The sequence below is a fragment of the Poeciliopsis prolifica genome, unplaced genomic scaffold, assembly GCF_027474105.1.
Source record: "Poeciliopsis prolifica strain line A6 unplaced genomic scaffold, Auburn_PproV2 SCAFFOLD003, whole genome shotgun sequence".
Lineage (NCBI taxonomy): Eukaryota > Metazoa > Chordata > Actinopteri > Cyprinodontiformes > Poeciliidae > Poeciliopsis > Poeciliopsis prolifica.
In genome coordinates, this window is record NW_026562378.1 from 11,377,064 (window position 1) to 11,395,140 (window position 18,077).

The window sequence follows — 18,077 nt, forward strand, 5'->3', positions numbered from 1 at the left end:
AGGTGTAATCAGCCAGAGGACATACTTCTTCATACTTTAACGGGAGGATAACGACATGTGTGGCTCATAAGATGAGATGGTAGACAATATTGGGTTCATGAGAAAAAGACTAAATGAGATATGACCAATACTTTAAGGAAAGCTGACAGGCAACGCACCTGGGCAGCTAAAAAAAAAGAAAAAACAAACCTTTATTATTTTTTTATCAAATTACACTGGTATTCCCTATAGAGAAACGAACGCTCCAAGATAATAATACTGCTAAAAGAACAAAAAGTAGGGAATAAGAAGCCATCAGCAGCAGTTATTCTTGTTTGTTTCTTTTTCTCTATTTCTAAACCGCACACAACTGCCAACGCTGTGCCTTCTGCGCTGCAGGTTTGGAGCGTGACAAGTTTGACAACAAGACAGTGACGTTTGAAGAGCACATCAAAGAGGAGCACAACATGTGGCACTACCTGTACTTCATAGTGTTGGTGAAAGTGAAAGATTCCACAGAATACACAGGGCCCGAGAGCTACGTGGCAGAAATGATCAAGGTAAAAAAAAAACACCCAGAAATACCCATGCCTCCTTGCAGACGGTGGAAGCTCATTTGTTGGAAACATGCTGCACTGACTGTCTTATATAGGCACTTTGGGAAATTATTTGCTGGTTGAGTTACTTGAAAGGGTTCAAAGGAACAGTTGATTGTGTCATGTCTTTTCTTCAGAAACATATACTTGGCTAACTTTGTAAGGATTTTTTAAAAGTTATTTCAACGTTTTTTTGTGGAACTAGGGAGTTTCTCAAGTCACAGATGTTGTCAGTCGTGAATCAAAAGCTAGCCAGGTTCTGTCACGTTTTTGGCAACAGCAGTTAGGCAAAATATATTTTAGTGTTACTGATTCACACTTTCGAACATGTCCTGGCTCATGACACAAAAGCACGTTTACACCAGTGTGCTAATCTCTTCCTCTTTTCTAATCTTAACTGACATGCTGGTTTTAGCCATTCAACAATACCAGCCGACCGGTGCAGCCAAAGAGGAAGTTGGGAAATCAAGAAAACACAAGCCTGTGGTTTAACATTAAACCTAACAATGATTTATTGGTTGTACTATGATCCTAACATTTCAGCCTTTTCCCTAAACTATATAAAGTCAAGGGAAACACCCAGAGTAAAGTTACTGTTCAGGTGTTATGAATACACAATGGTCATATTCTTGGGTATCCACAGGAGCACAACCTGGACTGGTTTCCTCGGATGCGCGCCATGTCCCTGGTGAGCAGCGACTCAGAAGGGGAGCAGAATGAAATCAGGAACCTGCAGGAGAAGCTGGAGTCGACCATGAGACTAGTAGTCAACCTGTCTGGACAGCTGACAGAGCTCAAGGAGCAGGTATCTGCACTACCGAGCTACAGAGTCGCTCGTGATGCAACTCACGTGATGCAACTCTGGATTAAAGCGTCTTCCGTCTTTTGGTTCCTTCTTGGTAGAGCTGTCACCGTTGTAGGGAACCAGTACTTGCCAAAATACCACACCAATAAACAACACACAACCCTTAAAGTGGGCAAGAGACCAGTAATACAGCAGTCACTGTAAAATGGGCTTTTAGTATCACTTACAAATACAAACATGGAATTGAAATTGAACATGTAGCAGAGTAAGCACAACTGTTGACACTAAACCAGTAGTCTCTTTGTTTAGTCCACACTGTAGATCAGGGTTGGGTAACTTCAGGCCTCGAGGTTTGGTCTCCTGCAACTTTTAGATGTGTCTCTACTTCAAGTCAAATACTGAGGTCATTAGCAGGACTCTGGAGAACCTGACTGCACTTAGGAGGTGAGTCAGTGATTTAATTCAACTGTGTTGGACCAGGGAGACATTCAAGAGTTGCAGGACACCGGCCCTTAAGGACCAGGATTGCCCACCCCTGCTGTAGACGGTTACTCCCAGTTCTCAACTCCATTACTCTGGATAGCTGTTTTTAAATGAGCACTTTTCTTCATTTTTAGAAAATGTCTGCATCGACACATTCAGTTTACAATATAAACACACCAACATCTATTCCTCCCCATTGGTTTTTGATGATGTTGATGTGAAATATATCAAAAATCACTAGAAGATTTTGAACAGTTAAATCATTACTTGTTAAAGGATTCTCTGTTTTTCCCTTTTGAGAAACTCTGTAGGTAAACAGTAAAAACTGTGTTTTTCTTTATGTTTGTGTCACTGAGCTTCATTTTAAAGAGATGAAACTAGTCAGTCAACCTAATCATATTTAGCTTGGTGCTTTTTCTGATCTTTTTAAGATTAAAATAGTCCTATTCTGGTTACAAGCCCATCTTTGATGCATTTCTACTTCCTGCTCAGGGATGTTTACATTTATTTACGTTCACTAGTGCACTGGCAAAATCTTAAGAAGGCACCACTCTTTGATAATAGCCAGCATTTAATTTCTTGGTGTTTATTAGTATCACAACATTTTTCCACCAGCTGCCCTCTCAGTGAACACAGCTCAGTCTGACAGCAGCAATGCGAGGTGGCTGAGGTCATAATAGTAGAATACAGAAGTCCCTATAATTGAAATGTCACCTTTGTGCTGTTCTTCTTTTTTTTTCCCCCTTTCAGATGACAGAGCAGAGGAAGCAAAAACAACGACTGGGACTTCTGGGTCATCCCCCACATCTGAACATTAATCCCCAGCAGCCTGCCTGATTTCCCTGGAGGGGAGTCCACCTATCACCAGTGCCTCAGCACTGCCTGGCAGGGCAACGTGTCCAACTGCTTCAGGTGGATTTCTGACTTTATGATTCACCTGACCCTCATAAAATACTTGTTCTTCAGCAGACGTGCTTGTATCTATGTAAGGTGAAAGTTGTTACCCTCAGCAGCGTGTGAGTGTCTGGAGATCTGCGAAGTCAATCCTGTGAGGCAAAGAAATGAACATGTTGATCTGAGCTTTAGGACCCTGAATGTTTTGTGCCTTTTGTTCCTCCTGAAAGCCAAAGTTCAGTCACATTGTTGCTGGAGGAGATTTTCTCGTCAAGTGTCCTTTTGTCGAGGATCAAGTCTTCAGTGTTGCACCAGCGCTCAGGCCATACTTTGATTTGAAGATTTGTTTCACCACGTTATTGAATAATTGGTTTCATCTGATGGCAATAGGTTTATATGATATGCAATATGTAAACAAAGATGAATTATTTTGGAGTTACTTGAGAGCTTATTTTGTATTTAAAACATGAATACAAGACAATCACAATAGCTTACCTATACTGTGGCTTTTTTTATTATATAAACTCTTTTTTTTTCCTTTTTAATCTCAAGGTAATTTTTTATCACTTTCTGAACTCCCTGTTATCTCTAACTGAGGCCTTGCTTGGTGTTGTGCAGTTCAGATTGAAACGTTTTGTAAAGAAAAATTACTTCGACTTCTTAAAACCTGTCCATAGCTTTAACTTTAAATTATGTCTGGTGCAAACATCCATGGAGGGACGGTGAAAATCCTAACAAATATCTCTATGTTGTGATTATTAAAGGGGGCTTTATAGAAGCCAGTAAAACACAAACCTTCGTGTGTCTACACTGAATTATGTATCTCTTTTTTTTACTATTTAGTCCAAAACACTGATATTTTTGTAGCACACAACTACTTTGTAAAACATCCTCATGAAAATGCCTTCTTGAGTGTTTGAGTGTGTATGAGGTCACTTGGTGTGCGGCTTGACCAAACTAAGCTTTTCTACTAATTGACGGTTTGTGTCTGAATTGTACATTCCTGGAGTTTATTTAAATAAAGAAAGTGTGTAAAATACTCTCTGAAAAACTATGTCTGAATCAGCCTGACAAATTAAGAGAACGCCAAACTAAATGTCATGCTCAAAGGAAACTAAGGCTTGGTTGGTATTTCCCCCACAAGTTGCTTCATCGCAGTTTATTTTAATACTTCTGAGTGCATCATTAAATTTTACCCGCTGACCAGTAGACAGCGTAGGTGCCACGGTTCTCTCCAAGCCACGAAAGGCAAGAATGACTCAAGAAGACTGCAGAAAAGTAGTTTGTAAATTATATGTGCTTTGCTCTTCAAATGAGGAAGTGCATTCTTGTGTGTTAAGAAGGCATGCTTGTTTAATGATATGTACTTTTTGAGTATTTGAAATTTTAAGACTTTAGAAAATGTAAATTTATAGAATATACAGTACTTAAGTTGATTAGTCACTTTTTATTTGGATTCTTTTGGTTTAGTATATTCTAAAATATATTATACTAAACATATAATACATAAAATATATTATAGAAAATCAACTTTATTCTTAACTGGTGGCAGAAAATGAGTAAATTATTTTATTAAATAACGGGACAAATCCAATCCACTGTTTTTAGCAAGATCACTGCTAAAAATTCTGGAGAGGGTTGTTAGAGGGTTGGGCATCATATACTCTGAGAAAAGTTATAGTATATAAAAGACGAAATGTTTCTTAAATGTTGCACAGCACTAATAAAAAAAAAAACATTCTTTCTGGAGCAAATCCCCCAGCCCTCAGGCTGCCCTGTTGCTATTTCAGTCTCTGGTGCTTTTCCAGCAACACCATCAGTCGGACGTCCGACGAGTTCTCACAGTGGGGTGGGTTTTTTGAAAGTTTTAAAGGGAAATAAATATTTTCACCATCTTAATACTAAAGTAGAGCTTTTATTAAAACTGGGATACATATGTTTGATCACAAAAAATGTAGAAGAGGAGTCACAGAAAGCAAAAGTTTGGAATTGTGCAGTTTGAAAGGTTTTTTTTGGGGGGGGGGGGGGGTTCACTTTTGCTTGTGTCAGATTAAAAACATGGATTTTAAGGCCACCTCTGGTGACTTGATGGACAATTAGACTCTGGTTTGGCTCGTGGGTCTGTGCACCTTTAAGATGAAGTTTTCTGAAATTTTACAGCAGTGCATTTCAAAATCTAGCCCTTTTAGTATGAGCATTGATGCATGACATTCACAAGCCAGTGTGATGAGTTACATTTTTTGTCATACGTGATAAGTGAGTTGCACTCAAACAAAGATTTCGATTGCTGTTTTATGACATTTAAGTTCAAAGCTAAACTCAAGGGCTCTTCACAGTTTTTCAAAAATGAGATAATCTTTAGCCATATCTAGACTGGTCAAACTGGATTATGCTCTGCTGATTGCAGATTTTTTTTTAAACACCTTGAGACTCGAAATCCTCACGTAACAAGGATTTGCAAAGCCTTTTAGAAATAACTGCCATCTTAAAAATGAGGTGAAAAATTTATGTAAATGGAGATTCCTTCATGCAAAATAAATAAGTAAATAATGCATTGCAATTTATTGATTGGACATGGAAAGCTATCATCTGGCTGCCTTGATGCAAAAACACCTAAATTACAAGATAAGGACTTGTGATTTTTTTTTTTAACAATTCTATACTTAGATGTAGATGAGGCAGCTTGGGTGGCTGCCACCTATAATAATATGAAAATTCAAATGAGCCTTTTTTAAATATGATTGGAGCCTCAAAGAGTTAGAATAATATTGATCTTTGTAGGTCTATGTGACACAATATTTTCTAGAAGGGAAACACAAGCGAGGCATCTTTGAAGTAAGAAACCGAAGGTTTTGAAACATAAAAAAAAATAAACGACTAGAGGAACGGATTGGTTTGGGGGATGTAATTATCCAGGGAAAGCAGCAGGCAGGTGCAGCTACCGTGTGCAGGATAAGCTGGATGGGCAGGGTCATTGGGCTCCTGGGCCATGAGGAGATCAACGTGACAGTCTGCACCGCCTCACACGGACCACACGCAGCAGTCCATGCACAGGTCCACGTGGATCCTCCCCGCCCTTATTCGAGCTGTGCAGTTTCAAGGAATTATTATTGTCATTGCAAATTATTGCATTGATTGTGCTACAAGGCCTCCTAAACAGTCGACTATTTCCCAGTGATTATCTTTCCCAATCATGCATTGTGCAACAATCCTGGAGAACAGCTCCGCTGACAGTCTTTTATTTGTTGTAGGCTACATGTTTCTTGGCGGTGGGTAACCTATTCGCTCACGCAAAAAAAAAAAAAACTCCCGCTGAATTCTCCGCCATCACCGCCCTGCCCTCTTTTGCTGCGCAGCCTTGTTTCCATACACTTTCAGCATGGTGGTACACGGGATCCGCGGCGCGCCGCCTCCCACTCTGACGTCCGCGGCGCCCGGGCCACTCGGGCGCCTCGCCCGGGAAAGGTGGGCCGTCCTCCCCGCCGAGGATACAGCGCCGCTTAACACGTGAGCCTCATGTGACAGAGGTAGGTCAGACCGAGCGGAGAGTCAGAGGGTTTATCTAACTCGTCGCTCCGTCCTCCCCCACTTTCCCGACGCGCCACTAGGAGAGGGTGGACTTCCTCCTGCGGCGGGACCACAGCGTGGAATTTACATGGACTTAACCTGAACGCACCTGAGATAGCGCTTACAATAAGAGCTGCTCTGAAAATGACACGTTCTTAAACGTTTTCTGAGACTTTTTTTTCTTTTGATGCGCCTCAGCGTACTTCACTGCGCTCGTAAATAAATGCGCGTTCGCCCGTGGCTGAATTGGTGATATAATTACATATACAAGTATTTGGACCAGAGCAAAGAATGGAGCGAGTCCCAAGCGAGCAGCCGCCTCCTCTCTCAAAACACCAGCCCGATCTGTCAGACGTGCAGGGGTAAGTTACACTTCTTCCTAAACCGAGACGCCTTCACCCTTGAACTGGTCCCAGATTCCTTACGGGTTCGCTCTATTTGTTTTTTTTTTTAGGATGGATTTCCAAATGTATGTTTATAAGCCCAGAAGAGGGATAAAAAGAGGAGAAGAGAGCAAGGTTTGTGTTGTTTTTTTTTTCTATCTATTGACTTCATTACTTGTTGCAAACTTGTTACGACCCGACCGCAGTGCTTGTTTCACGTAATCCACAAGGAAGGAATTAGAGTAGCAGCAGTTCCCATAAATGGTTGACCCAATTTCTGCTGTGACATAACTCCTGGATTCTTCCCTATGGGTGTAACTCCCCTGCAAACACAAAGGATTTACACAACGCCTGTGTTTATTTCTCGCAGGACACCTACAAGCTGCCCCACAGACTCATCGAGAAGAAAAGGCGCGACCGGATAAACGAATGCATCGCTCAGCTGAAAGATTTATTGCCGGAGCATCTGAAACTCACCGTAAGTTCACGCTGAAGTGGCTTCACCGGAGAATGGGACGCACCGATGTTGAGTAGAGTGCACCATCTAGTGGTTGTTCGGCTGTACTACGCCCGTGCGTCAGCAGCGCGCACAAAATTGGCTGCTGCCCTGTTATGCTCTGTCCTATCCTAACATGTTGCCAGTGTGCTATAAAACAAAATTCAGTAAATGACCTGAGAATCTCCTCAGCCTCATGGCTGAATTGCTTTGAAAGTTGGAGAGCAGAAGAAGCCTCATGGGCAAGAGTTGTGCAGCTTCGCCTCTGTTTTGAGTAAGCGGTTAAGATGTGCTGACTTTGCGTGTCTTCCACAGACTCTGGGCCATCTGGAGAAGGCTGTGGTTTTAGAGCTCACGCTCAAACATGTGAAAGCCCTCACCTCTCTTCTGGAGCAGCAGCAGCAGAAGATCCTTTCTCTGCAGAGTGGCATGCAAATCGGTGAGCGACAGACATTTGCATACATGCAGAAGATAATATGTCAAGCAAATGTATAAAGGTGGCATTGTGCAGACATTATGACAATTTACCATTCCCAACTGAACAAAAATTACAGATTCTTGCAGATTTGCTCACCTGGGTTTTCTTGAATTACATTTTGTTACAGAACAACCCACAGTCAGCCAGGAGAAGTCAGAAGAGATGTTTCGCTCTGGTTTCCATATGTGTGCCAAGGAGATTCTCCAGTATCTAGCCAATCATGAGGCTGATGGAGACCTGACTCCAACTCATCTCATCGGCCATCTTCACAAACTGGCTGCTGAAGTGCTGCAGAGCCCTGCTAGGCCTCGCACCCCTCACAGCCCCCAACCCGAAGAGGCTCCAGCCTACCACCAGCGCCAGCCTCACAAGGAGATGGCCACCACCTTGCCCCCTAAGCCCACTGAGGGCTATGGGAGGAACTGCGTGCCAGTTATCCAGCGGGCATACGCATCAGTGAGTGGCGAGCAGAGTGGAAGTGACACAGACACAGACAGTGGCTATGGGGGGGAGCTGGAGAAGCCTGAAGTGGGGGCACTGCAGGGACGCTCTGATTATTATGGTCATGACTGCCAGCAAAAGCGACCGCTGGGAGACAGGCAGAGCTCTGCCATCAAGCAGGAGGACGATGAGCCGCGCCACAAGCGACTCCGTGTTGAGTCTTCTGAGGATGAGGTGCTCTCAAGTGGAGAGTCGTCGATTTCATCATCCTCCAGTGGTTATGGTAGTTACATGAGCACGTCCCCCACCCACGCACCTCCCCCTCCTCATCCTCTCTGCATGCCGTTCTACCTCATCCCCCCTTCAGCTGCGGCCTACCTACCAATGCTGGAGAAATGCTGGTATCCTGGAGCAGTGCCTATGCTCTACCCGGGCATGGGAGGCTCCTCACCCACCATGTCTGGCGACAGACCACCACCTCCGCATGTGTTGTCTCCCAGAGGAGGCTCTCCTGCCCCAGCCCTGTCTCAGACCCCCATGGACTCCCCTGCTCTCCTTCAGGCACTAAAGCAGGTACCACCCCTCAACCTGGAAACCAAAGAATGAGGAATGAAGGAACAGGCGAAGGGACAATGCCTTTTTTAATGGCCACTGTCAACAAGTGGACAACATGACTGAGCTGTCTGTAATCTATAATCATTCATCTTCTCTTTTCCTCATCCGGAGGTCAGATAGTACCCATTCACACTGGGAGGAATGCAAAACTCTGGCTGAATGTTTGAAGCTCAGTAGTTGTTTTCCTCATTTACAGATGTACTGTTTGAACCCGAACTGCCCTGCACATACATACAGATTGGTTGAATGTAAAGAAAGAAGTCTTTAAGATGCTGCTGTGGAAATGTAAAAGCCTACAACAACTATCCATCTCACTATGTAGCTGTTGTGACAAAGAATTGCCATGTTGTACTTTTCTTTAAAAACTTTTTGCACCAAAATCCTGGTAATTAATCGCCCAAAGTTTGTTGCCTATCTCTTTTGTTCACCATTCTGTTCACTAAAATGCCCTTTCTCAGCTTGATATTGATGACTTTAAACACCCAGAAGTTCTGAAGTGTGTACAGAATGAGTAAGGAGACGGCCGTAGTGGATGAAGGGACAGGCCGCAACACGGCCAAAACGAGTGACATGTCTTGTTTTTGTGTTGATGAACTGAGAGGGATTTCTGTAATTATTGTTCATAGACTTCTTGTATATTTCTATTTTTGATACCTGTGCTTGCACTCTGCTCTCTCAGGCAGCCGGAGGGATAGCAGTGTGTGGACAATGTTGTGTACTCAGAAAGTGTACATTCTGTAGCACTGTGCTGGACCTGGTCTGCGTACTCAACGTGTTTTCTGCTCAAGTCAAACCCGGTGTTTGTTCTTGCTGTTGCCTTTTACTTGTGAGAAGCTGATAAACTGCAGATGTTTATTCTCTGTACAATGTATTGAACCTGGAGTCAAAGATATGAGGAAGGGGTGAAGTGAATGTAAGTTTTACCAGAAGACTAGTTTTCTATAGAAAGTGAGGTACTTAAGGTTTTATATTTTGGGACCTAAAGAGAGATGTTTGATGTACATATTTTGTCTATAAATGTTGATATAAATCATAAGTGTATTAATAAAGTATTTTTCCCATGGATATTTGTTTTTATTGTGTGTATCTTTTGATAATTAAAGATGTGGGTGATAACAATAAAACAATTAGATACTTTCCAACAAGCCACACCTAGAAAAACCTGACTTTTAGCTTCCTCTGCTGGCTAATGTGCTAATTATTTGGAAAACCAAATTAGTATTAACTTAAGCCACTTTGCAGAACAAGCAATTTTATATTTGCTCCAATACAATTTAGCGTTTGTACTTAGCTTCAGACCTAATTAAAGATGCCCAAGTTAAATCAAAATGATTAAATGCTATAATTTGCCATCACAGACCCAGATGAATGCATCAAGTTGTCGACTTTGCAGCAAGTCCTTGTCCTTGCAAGCATTTGACAACAGTAGAAAGTATCCACTTCTCATAACATCTCATCTCAAAGTGTTTTTCTACTGTCATTTAGAAGGAACTCTCAAAGTGTTAAGTCATCTGAAGTCAAAGGTCATCCCAGGAACTTGAAATATCATTGCCTTCGAATTAGTAAATATCATTGATATTGATCCGTTTGACGATCACTGTGACCTTTAATTGCTACAAATGAGTTGCTGTTAATATGGGTGGAATAAAGTACTTAATACAGTTAAGGGGTCATAATCAAGATATCCATCTGTTGTATGACTGAAATCCTCCCTAATTGCACTTGTTTCTGCCTACCTGTCTACTTAAACACTGAATACCTCCAGCAATCAATAACTTGGATATGTGCATTTTTTCCATGTCTGTATCCCTTACAAAGATGTCTGCTATCATTTACTCTTTGATTCTAAAAGTGCTAATTCAATTGCAGATCAGAGAGTGATAAAGATACTGGTGAAACCTATTAAAACTTTCATATTTTATCTATTTCTTATAATAGCTGGAGATTGACCTACAGTTAGGGCCAGAAATATTTGGACAGTAACACAATATTTGTGAGTTGGGCTCTGCATGCCACCGCATTGGATTTGAAATGAAACCTCTACAACAGAATTCAAGTGCAGATTGTAACGTTTAATTTAAAGGGTTGAACAAAAATATGTGATAGAAAATGTAGGAATTGTACACATTTGTTTACAAACACTCCACATTTTAGGAGCTCAAAAGTAATTGGACATATAAACATAACCCAAACAAAAAAGTTTTTTGTCAGTATTTTGTTGCGAATCCTTTGGAGGCAATCACTGCCTTAAGTCTGGAACCCATGGACATCACCAAACGCTCCTTCTTAATGCTTTGCCAGGCCTTTACAGCCGCAGCCTTCAGGTCTTGCTTGTTAGTGGGTCTTTCCGTCTGAAGTCTGGATTTGAGCAAGTGAAATGCATGCTCAATTGGGTTAAGATCTGGTGATTGACTTGGCCATTGCAGAATATTCCACCTTTTTGCTCTCATGAACTCCTGGGTAGCTTTGGCTGTATGCTTGGGGTCATTATCCATCTGTACTGTGAAGCGCCGTCCGATCAACTTTGCAGCATTTGGCTGAATCTGGGCTGACAGTATATCCCGGTACACTTCAGAATTCATCCAGCTACTCTTGTCTGCTGTTATGTCATCAATAAACACAAGTGACCCAGTGCCATTGAAAGCCATGCATGCCCATGCCATCATGTAGCCTCCACCATGTTTTACAGAGGATTCCACAGGCCAGAGTTAAATTGTGCCTTGGATCATGTGCCGTTCCCTTTCTTCTCCAAACTTTTTTCTTCCCATCATTCTGGTACAGGTTGATCTTTGTCTCATCTGTCCATAGAATACTTTTCCAGAACTGGGCTGGCTTCTTGAGGTGTTTTTGGGCAAATTTAACTCTGGCCTGTCTATTTTTGGAATTGATGAATGGTTTGCATCTACATGTGAACCCTTTGTATTGCTTTCATGGAGTCTTCTCTTTACTGTTGACTTAGAGACAGATACACCTACTTCTCTGAGAGTGTTCTGGACCTCAGTTGATGTTGTGAACGGGTTCTTCTTCACCAAAGAAAGTATGCGGCGATCATCCACCACCGTTGTCTTCCGTGGACGCCCAGGCCTTTTTGAGTTCCCAAGCTCACCAGTCAATTCCTTTTTCCTCAGAATGTACCAGACTGTTGATTTTGCTACTCCAAGCATGTCTGCTATCTCTGTGATGGATTTTTTCCTTTTTTTCAGCCTCAGGATGTTCTGCTTCACCTCAATTGAGAGCTCCTTTGACCGCATGTTGTCTGGTCACAGCAACAGCTTCCAAATGCAAAACCACACACCTGGAAACAACCCCAGACCTTTTAACTACTTACTTGATTACAGGTTAACGAGGGAAAGGCCTTTTGAGTTACTTGCAGCCTTTGGAGTCCATTGTCCAATTACTTTTGGTCCCTTGAAAAAGAGGAGGCTCTGCATTACAGAGCTATGATTCCTAAACCCTTTCTCCGATTTGGATGTGGAAACTCTCATATTGCAGCTGGGAGTGTGCACTTTCAGCCCATACTATATATAAATTGTATTTATGAACATATTTTTGTCAACAGTTAAAATAACAAAACCTGTGTCACTGTCCAAATATTTCTGGCCCTAACTGTAAATGTGTTATTTTTCCTTTACTACCATCTGCTGGGCGTTTAAAGGCATTACAATATCCAGAATAGAATCGAGTAGAATAGTATAGAATGTGTTAAAGTCATTCTTATAAAAACATCCTCAAGCAGCATCTGATCAGCTGTCAATGAAGAACCAACATCCAAATACTTAGAGCAAAGGACCAGTAAATGGCTCCTGTGAAATGTTGCACACTTCCTTCCATTACACCGAGGCAAAAAGAGAAAGGGAATCTGCCCAGATCTTATATTCACTAATAAGAATATAATCAAAGGTTTTTTTATATCAGTAATACAGGTCAACAGGTGATTCATAACACACAGAGTGAAATATTTTAAATATTTTACATAATCATAGTTTGTTGATTATGGCTTTTTAAGATTATAGAGATGATTATGGTCCACACCATAATGTTTTCTGACGTTGAAATTCAGCAGAACCATCATCCAGGAAATTTTAGAGCACTCAACACTTCCTTTTGCTGCTTTATGGAGATATAGATTTTGTTTTCCAGAGCAGGACTTGGCTGCTGTCCTCACTGTCAAAGGTATCAGATTCTGGTTCATTGACCTCGGTGTTACTACTCTTCACCAGAGAACTGGCCTGACCTGAACCCCAAGAGAAACACCTGTAGGTCACGATGAAAGTAACCTCTCCGCACAATCAGAGGCTGATCCCCTCCATGACACAAAAGACTGATGCAGTAATGCATGCAATTGAAAGCCCACTCAAGTATTGAGTTCAAATACAAAATAATACATGGAGACAGTAGCCTGGCATTCCTGTTATAAATATATTTTTTATGTTTATTATTATTATTTTATTCTTTTTTTCTGTGCTAAAAAACGTGACGTCATTGTTGATATGAGCAAAATAGGTTTTTTATTTTTAACACATAAATCTGTTTTGAACTAAGTTACGTCTCACCACAAGGGGGCGATCGAGGCTTTAGAATGAGTTCTGTTCAGTTTCCTGTTCTGGATCAAATAACTTGTTTGGCAAGTATTTTTGCTGAATGAACTCGCAGTCTCTGTATGTCTATATTTAGTTAGATATCTCAGGAAAGTATTATTATTTTGGGGGGTTTGTTTGTTTCCTTTTTTTTTCTTCTTTTTATTGAAATTTTAAATCTTGAGTTGACTTCTACAATCAAGGTTTTATCAAATATTTGTATTCATTGCATCATAGCATATAAAAAATATTTTGAGATTTACTGCTAATCCCCTTAATGACTGATGTTATTAAAATATTTTTTCATAGTAACACAACTTTTTTGATCTGGATTTCTAAAATAAAGCTTATGGGTTAAAATTATATGTTGCAGATTTACGAAACATAAGAAAGTAGTCTTGCACATATCTTAAAGTTGCTTTACCTTTTCCAGAAATACAGGATTTTATGTAGAGCAATTAGCCAGAATAGTATGACTTTATTTCCCCGGACAGAGCAACAAGCAGTTCAGACAGGCAAAAACATCTATGGGTCTCCCATGAAATTGTGAGGTAGGATTTGACACAGTTTGGGCAGCTAAACATCAATTTCTCTCCATGGAATTTGGAAATATTGAAATACATTAATATGAGTTATGATTATTTTCTATCAAGAAATACAATAAATCACATTCTCTTTTATCTATGACTCACATCTTGCTGACTGCTTTCCATTTTCTTGTCTGTGTAAATTCTCAATTACCATAGATGAGTATCTTCTGTAAGACTTTATTTATAGTGAAGACCTTGATAAAAAATAAAGAACAAACCGAGAGTAAAGCTGGTACATTCTTCAAATGTCTTGAATGTGTCTTAGCTGTACATTCGATGAAGTAACATCAGCCCCTGTGCTTTTGAATATATTTGAAGGAATGTTGTCATGTTTGACTATTGTCCTGTTCAAGATGAGTTGACGCTACAGAAGGGCGTTTGTTTTAGTGGGTGCCATATGTCTGCAAAACATTCATTTTCCCAATTAGCTGCTGCTCTCCACAGTTCAAAAACAAACATGCTGGGTTAGCTGATAACTCTAAAATGGTATGAGGTTTTCAGTCAATTTATAGCATCTTTGAGTGCATCATGAACATTGACATGTTTACAGCCATGATTACAAACTTGTAGGCCCACAGTGACCAGATAAGTAAGGGAAACAGGATGATCATGCAGAACATGAGAAGCTTAAATAGTGAAGAGCTTGATTACTAACAAAAGGCAGGTGGCTGATTGGAAACAGGTTGCAGCTGCGAAAGAGGGCAAACCATGCAGGCTGAGGGAAACTGAAGAGAAGATAAAAGAGCAACAAAACCAAAGAAGACTGACACTAATTAAAGAAAATTAAATTCAGATCTACAAAAACAATGAAAGAATAAAACTGACAAATGAAATACAAAAGAATGAAACTGACAAATGAAATACAAAAGAATGAACTGAAATGGCCAAAATGAAACTGATATGAATAAACATATCATAGCCATATTGGAGGGATTTCTGGACTAATATCTCAGCCTGCATCAGGTATGGACTTCAACTGGAACTTAAATTTTCACTCTTTACTTTTTATTATTTAGATGTGAACTTGTTGGTTGTCTTTGGGCCATTGTTCTGCTACATAACTCTAGAATGCATGGTTCTGTCAAATATGGCAGGTCATATCAGGGTGGTGAAGCACAAAGCGGCCTCAGAACAACCCTCTACCACCAACATGTTTGATTTATCGTAGATTACATTTTATTCCAGATTCCTGAAATTATGAACACATGAGTCATCAATGTAGTTCTGGACTTGGTAATTGGGTGACTCTTAGAAGGCTTAATGGTGTTCAATGTTTTCTCTTTATCTGGTTAAATCTTGCTGCAGTTCACTTGATCAAAGCCTCACAGCTTTGTGACAACCAATGCCAGATTAATTTGATTTAGGAAGCAATTAAATTTCTGCACAAGTTAAGGTTAGTTTGAAAAGTATTTTTTTCCCTCTCAATAAATAAAACCATCATTTGAAAGCAGTTGGGATTTACTTGAGCTATCTTTATCTGCATTGAATAATAATCTTGAACATTTGAAAATAAAAATAAGGAAACCTTTGAGCACAATCTATTCATTAAAACGTTTTTTTTGGGGGGGGGGTAAAGTTTGATTTTAGTTTCAGTGTGTTTATTTTGATGATTGTGTGTGAATGGAACAGTCTTTTGCTGAACGCAAAGTGGTTTATTTTTGTTTGTTTAGTTTTTTTTTTCCTCCTGTGTCCCCTGAAACTTACGCACAGTGGTAACTGCATCCAGCAACGGAAACTCTGGCGCTTTTAAAGTGAACACTGTGTACGATGGAGCTGCTATATGGACTTATTGGCTTTACTGGTTAGCAGCAGCGTCTCCGCGCTCTGATTGGCTCAGGGCGCAGTGATGCTGTCTGCATCCTGCTCTGTCAGGCAGGACAGGAGGGGAGGGGAGCTGGAGGCGCGGCTCGGAGATCATCACTTAACAGAGAGAGACAAAATAACAATTTCCCTCGTCATGTGAAAGAGGTGCCATTTGTCAACATGCGTGGGGCGACAAAAGCGGCGGCCGCATCCAGCCCGTGACCGCTCCTCCTGCTCGCCCTGCAAGACGGCGGCGGACGGCAGTCTGACTCGGTGAAAGTGTCACCTTTCCACTCAGTGAACGCGGGTCGGCAGTGTGAACTCAGGAGCCATGAGCGTGTCCGGGAACGACCCGCAGAGTTTACTGTCCTACCAGGTAAAGTGGATTTTGATTCATAAAGTGCAGCGCCAGTTGCAGTTCAAACAACTGGGACTGATCTCAGAAATGGAGAGTTCTCACATTTTTCTCAACTGTTTCCCCTCTGCATTAACTTGGAGACGCTCCGCGCGATGCTGAGGACTGTGACGTGTTGAATTGCGTCTCGCTCGTGACAGAAAGGGGATTGTTGATGCTGTTTTTTGCGAGGTGCCAGCACGTGCATCAGCTCTGAGATCGCATCACGTTGCATTGCACAGGCGGACCTCAGCTGCCGAGACCACCGCTCAGGCATAAATTAACGCGCGTCCCCTGGATGGAGACGTCATGGCCACATTACTGGGAGAGCGCAGAGAGTTATTGATTAGGGACAGAAGGACACACTCCCTATGCATTAATAAAAGTCAACTGCTCGTCCCCTTGGGGTCACGTGTTGTGGCGAAGGAGAATAGGATTTGGGCTTTTTATTTATTTCTTCTTTTTTATCTTTGGAGATGTGTTTATTTAGTAATTACCCCCAAATGACCTTGACGCCATTCCTTCACCGTGTTTCATAAGGAGCTGTCTCTACTTTCAGTGAGAGCAGGACAGACAGTGTGACTGAAACTGAGGAAGCTGGGACATCCAGTACCCTGTTAGGTCCCCTTCCACTTCACTCTGCTGCATAATAGTTTAATGGACTTGTTGCAGGCTACACCTCAACAGTCATGTTATCATGGTGTGTTAGACTAACATCCTGTCAGTGTGCAGGGAACAGATGGAGAAGAACCAGACCTGAGCTGGAGAGTCTCAGATATCAATAGACCACTTTCAGACCAGGGGGAGAAACGGCCTCTGAGCGTCACCCTTGAAGCAAGTTATGTAACCTTATTGTGATGTCTGTAAGGCTGCCTATCTGAAACACCTGGACTGTGCAGTCTGCATTTCCTGCAACTCTTTTCACCTGAAACATGCTGTGATGTCCACGTATTACAGCCATAGCCAATGAGATAGCCAGATGACAGACTGATCCTGAAAACAATGTCAGATAAACAATTTTTTTGTCATAGGATTGCACAAAAAAAGATATTGTTAAGGCAATAACAATATTGCTTTTTATCTACTAAGAAAATAATAGCTGCATTAGTGAACTCCATTGAATATACAGTGGTTGTAAACGTGAGACATGACTAAACTTTTTCTGCTTTTTCCTGCTCAAACCACTCTATAAGCAGAGAAATAACTTTTAAAAAATTAAGACTTTTTAAAAACATTTATAATTCACAAGTTTACATACAGTATATTTTCTTAATTTCAAATAGTTGCCTTTTTAAACTCCATGACTTGCTTCAAAGTCAAATGTTTTAGATATATTATTCCTCAAGTCTCCGATTTGGTGCTGGACTTAACTTTAGTGTCTCCATAACGTCTTTCTTTTTGTCTGGGTTTGATACGGACAATTTTCACCAAAGTATGTTGGTTTCTGGGACTCAGAGCCCATCTCCTTCCTGATCAGCATGTTGGCAAGATGTTCCCATGGCACTTCAATCTGCATTTTATTATTCGGAAAAAATGCAAACAATAATGTGCTTTACTATCTGCATATTATTATTCTGAAGTTTCCTTAGACATCTAGAAATTGTAGCCGGAGGACAGAGATTAAAATGCTTTGTTTACACTTTAACTGCTTCACTGAGCATTTTTCTGTCCTGAAAATATTATTTTCTGAAGTTCAAACTGTGCACCAAAATGAAAAGAATGGCAATCTAAGTTACTTTACATGTGGCACAGTTGTTGGTGGTGAATGTTTTAAAAGGTGTTGACTTACTGGAATATTTATGTGTGTCAAAGAAATAGCATGATTCAGAGATATTGAAGGAACATTTGAAGACATCTTAAACAAAACTGAGTCTTCTAACCAGACGACTTTACGCAAACCACCAAATTAGTTGACAATTTGCCTAAGCACAAGGAAATAAATGTCTCGGGTCACAAAACTAGAACTTTGTGGGCCG

At 41.0% G+C, this 18,077-nt stretch overlaps 3 protein-coding genes across 9 annotated transcripts in view; all 3 read left to right on the plus strand.

Moving 5' to 3' along the window:
- LOC129353093 (inositol 1,4,5-trisphosphate receptor type 1-like) overlaps window positions 1-3,796 on the plus strand; it is a 75,830-nt gene extending 72,034 nt beyond the window's left edge. For all 6 annotated transcript variants that reach the window (XM_055022293.1, XM_055022299.1, XM_055022324.1 and 3 more), the window contains 3 exons: window positions 379-539; window positions 1,219-1,380; window positions 2,614-3,796. In XM_055022293.1, the coding sequence (XP_054878268.1) occupies window positions 379-539; window positions 1,219-1,380; window positions 2,614-2,700 (410 nt within the window). In that variant the 3' untranslated portion in view covers window positions 2,701-3,796. The remainder of the gene's footprint in view (window positions 1-378; window positions 540-1,218; window positions 1,381-2,613) is intronic.
- Window positions 3,797-6,265: 2,469 nt separating this feature from the next.
- Window positions 6,266-9,802, plus strand: LOC129358412 (class E basic helix-loop-helix protein 40-like). The gene is made up of 5 exons (XM_055027445.1): window positions 6,266-6,686; window positions 6,779-6,842; window positions 7,078-7,185; window positions 7,519-7,642; window positions 7,809-9,802. Exons 1-5 carry the CDS (start codon window positions 6,616-6,618, stop codon window positions 8,726-8,728), a joined length of 1,287 nt encoding a protein of 428 aa, XP_054883420.1. The 5' UTR covers window positions 6,266-6,615; the 3' UTR covers window positions 8,729-9,802.
- Window positions 9,803-15,805: 6,003 nt separating this feature from the next.
- The window catches only part of slc4a8 (solute carrier family 4 member 8), a 33,821-nt gene continuing 31,549 nt past the window's right edge, over window positions 15,806-18,077 (plus strand). For both annotated transcript variants that reach the window (XM_055024652.1, XM_055024659.1), the window contains exon 1: window positions 15,806-16,083. In XM_055024652.1, coding sequence (XP_054880627.1) covers window positions 16,039-16,083 — 45 coding nt within the window. In that variant the 5' untranslated portion in view covers window positions 15,806-16,038. The remainder of the gene's footprint in view (window positions 16,084-18,077) is intronic.

What these genes read in the sequence shown, in the direction of transcription:
- LOC129358412 (XM_055027445.1), top strand. Translation starts at nt 6,616, where the DNA reads ATGGAGCGAGTCCCAAGCGAGCAGCCGCCTCCTCTCTCAAAACACCAG. An exon ending in CGGAGCATCTGAAACTCACC is followed by an intron (nt 7,186 to 7,518) that starts GTAAGTTCACGC and finishes TGTCTTCCACAG; the next exon opens with ACTCTGGGCCATCTGGAGAA. An exon ending in GCAGAGTGGCATGCAAATCG is followed by an intron (nt 7,643 to 7,808) that starts GTGAGCGACAGA and finishes ATTTTGTTACAG; the next exon opens with AACAACCCACAGTCAGCCAG.